The sequence below is a fragment of the Amphimedon queenslandica genome, unplaced genomic scaffold, assembly GCF_000090795.2.
Source record: "Amphimedon queenslandica unplaced genomic scaffold, v1.1 AMPQUscaffold_8821_Cont19239, whole genome shotgun sequence".
In the NCBI taxonomy this organism is placed as follows: domain Eukaryota; kingdom Metazoa; phylum Porifera; class Demospongiae; order Haplosclerida; family Niphatidae; genus Amphimedon; species Amphimedon queenslandica.
The window spans coordinates 1-2,839 of NW_003550906.1; the positions used below are offsets into that span (position 1 = coordinate 1).

Here is a 2,839-nt window from a genome sequence, read left to right on the forward strand (position 1 = left end):
TGAAAATTTTTGATGATTACAATGTTTTATTCACAGATTTTACTTTAGTTGCCACAGTATTTTGGTATGATTTACATGATATCAATGCTCAGAACTATGATGTTCTCTTTACGAATAAATTTGATGATATGTGTATAATTTTGTAGCTTATTTTGCTGTTGCCAATGGAGCCCTAATTCTCTCTCGTTATAATATAACATCAACCTCTTATTACTATGGAACAGTTAGAGTATATTATAATGGATGGGGTAACATCTGTTATGATTACTATTATAATTCAGTTGAAGCTAATGTCATTTGCCATCAGTTGGGATACACTGGAGCTTCAAGCTACTCAAGAGCTGGACTTGTCAGGTGTGTACTGGTCACTAAACATTATATATAAATATTGTTTCTGTAGTTTTAGTTATGGTACGGACTATCTTTCTATGAAATGGGATGATGTTAACTGTGCCAGTAGCAGCTATTTATCTATTGCTCAATGTTCCTACTCTACTATTATTGATAGTGGTTGTTCTAGTAACAGTTATGATGCAACTGTCTACTGCTGTAAGGCTATAGTATGCTCTGAAAGTGCTGTAGATGACCAAAGTTTAATTTTTGCATTATTAATGCATGTGCCATTGGTTTGTACATAACTTTCAGTTGCAATGCTTATTTATGTACTAGGCTTAAGATGATAATCGCTTAAAATTTTACATTATTACATTGTACAGATACTACTAGAATCTGGAACAGTAATCCATTCCTTGGTATGATACGTCTTCAAGGAGGAAATTATTCTAATGAAGGACGTGTGGAAGTGTATTGTAATGGACAGTGGGGGACAATATGCAGTACTGGGTTTGGAACTACTGATGCTAACACCATTTGCAAGCAACTGGGATATGACAACTATTACAGATATAATCACTTGTCAATGTTAGTATATATCTGATGACTATAATAAAATTTAATTTTCAATATTTTAAGATCCAGTGGTAGCTCTAGTCAGCCAATATGGAGTACTAATATGTACAGTACATCAAGTGATAGGTGTTATGGTACTAGAAACACTTGTCCATCCTCTTCAGTGACTACTTGTTCTCATAGTAATGATGTTACAATCAGTTGCAGTAAGAGTACTCATAACCAAGTAACTGTTTATTGTGATTCATTTGTAGGAGAATACTCCTCTTCATCTCGTCAAACTGTAACTTCAACAACTTGTTCAAGTCAGTTTATTACATTGATCAATAACAAACCTAACATAAAAATAGGTCTTATAAGTAATCCTACAAATGGAGCTCTTATACTTTCTCGTAGTAATATATCATCAGCTTCATATTACTATGGAACAGTTAGAGTATATTATAATGGATGGGGTAATATCTGTGATGATTTCTATTATAACTCAGCTGAAGCTAATGTCATTTGTCATCAGTTGGGATACACTGGAGCTTCAAGCTACTCAAGAGCTGGACTTGTCAGGTGTGTACTAGTCATTAAACATTATAAAAATATAAAAACTGTTCCTGTAGTTATGGCACAGATTACCTTTCTATGAAATGGGATGATGTTAACTGTGCCAGTAGCAGCTATTTGTCTATTGCTCAATGTTCCTACTCTACTTCTATTGATAGTGGCTGTACTAATAGTAACAGTTATGACGCTACTGTGTACTGCTGTAAGATAGCACTGTTTAAAATTTTGCTTTATTAAATTGTACAGACACTACTAGAATCTGGAACAGTAATCCATTCCCTGGTATGATACGTCTTCAAGGAGGAGCTTATTCTAATGAAGGACGTGTGGAAGTGTATTGTAATGGACAGTGGGGGACAATATGCAGTACTGGGTTTGGAACTACTGATGCTAACACCATTTGCAAGCAACTGGGATATGACAGCTATTACAATTATAATCACTTGTCAATGTTAGTATACTGTATAGTGGAAAATTTTCGTGGATTACAGGTTTTTTTCAAAATCCACAAAAATATAATTCACGAAAATTGATTTATTATGGTTCAAGATGGCCGAATAGTACAAAACCACAAAAATTAAAGCCATGAAATTGATTTTTGAATGGAACCGCGAAATTTTTGGGCCACAGAAATTTTCCGCTATACGGTATTTGATGATTATATTAAAATTTAATTTTCAATAATTTAGATCCAGTGGTAGCTCTAGTCAGCCAATATGGAGTACTAATATGTACAGTACATCAAGTGATAGGTGTTATGGTACTAGAAACACTTGTCCATCCTCTTCAGTGACTACTTGTTCTCATAGTAATGATGTTACAATCAGTTGCAGTAAGAATACCCATAACCAAGTAACTGTTTATTGTGATTCATTTGTAGGAGAGTACTCCTCCTCATCTCGTCAAACTGTAACTTCATCAACTTGTTCAAGTTAGTGGCAGCTATACTTAAAATGACTATAATTTTTTTATTAATTTAGATCTTATAGTTAGTAATGCTGCAAATGGAGCCATAATTCTCTCTCGTTATAATGTATCATCAACCTCTTATTACTATGGAACAGTTAGAGTATATTATAATGGATGGGGTAATATCTGTTATGATTATTATTACAATTCAGTTGAAACTAATGTCATTTGTCATCAGTTGGGATACACTGGAGCTTCAAGCTACTCAAGAACCGGACTTGTCAGGTTTGTACTGATCACTAAACATTATAAAAATATAAAAACTGTTTCTGTAGTTATGGTACGGACTACCTTTCCATGAAGTGGGATGAAGTTAACTGTGCCAGTAGCAGCTATTTATCTATTGCTCAATGTTCCTATTCTACTTATATTGGTGGCTATAGTTGTAGTTACAGTAACAGTTATG

At 33.8% G+C, this 2,839-nt stretch overlaps 1 protein-coding gene across 1 annotated transcript; it reads left to right on the plus strand.

The window, feature by feature from the left end:
- Window positions 1-146: 146 nt before the first annotated feature.
- LOC105315687 (deleted in malignant brain tumors 1 protein-like) lies at window positions 147-2,827 on the plus strand (the record flags this gene model as incomplete). Its single annotated transcript, XM_020006947.1, has 12 exons — window positions 147-354; window positions 401-549; window positions 717-921; window positions 973-1,115; window positions 1,164-1,214; window positions 1,260-1,470; window positions 1,521-1,666; window positions 1,711-1,915; window positions 2,154-2,296; window positions 2,345-2,395; window positions 2,445-2,658; window positions 2,709-2,827. Coding segments are annotated over 12 exons (1,845 nt in total), but the record flags the coding sequence as incomplete, so codon positions are not given.
- Window positions 2,828-2,839: the final 12 nt, after the last annotated feature.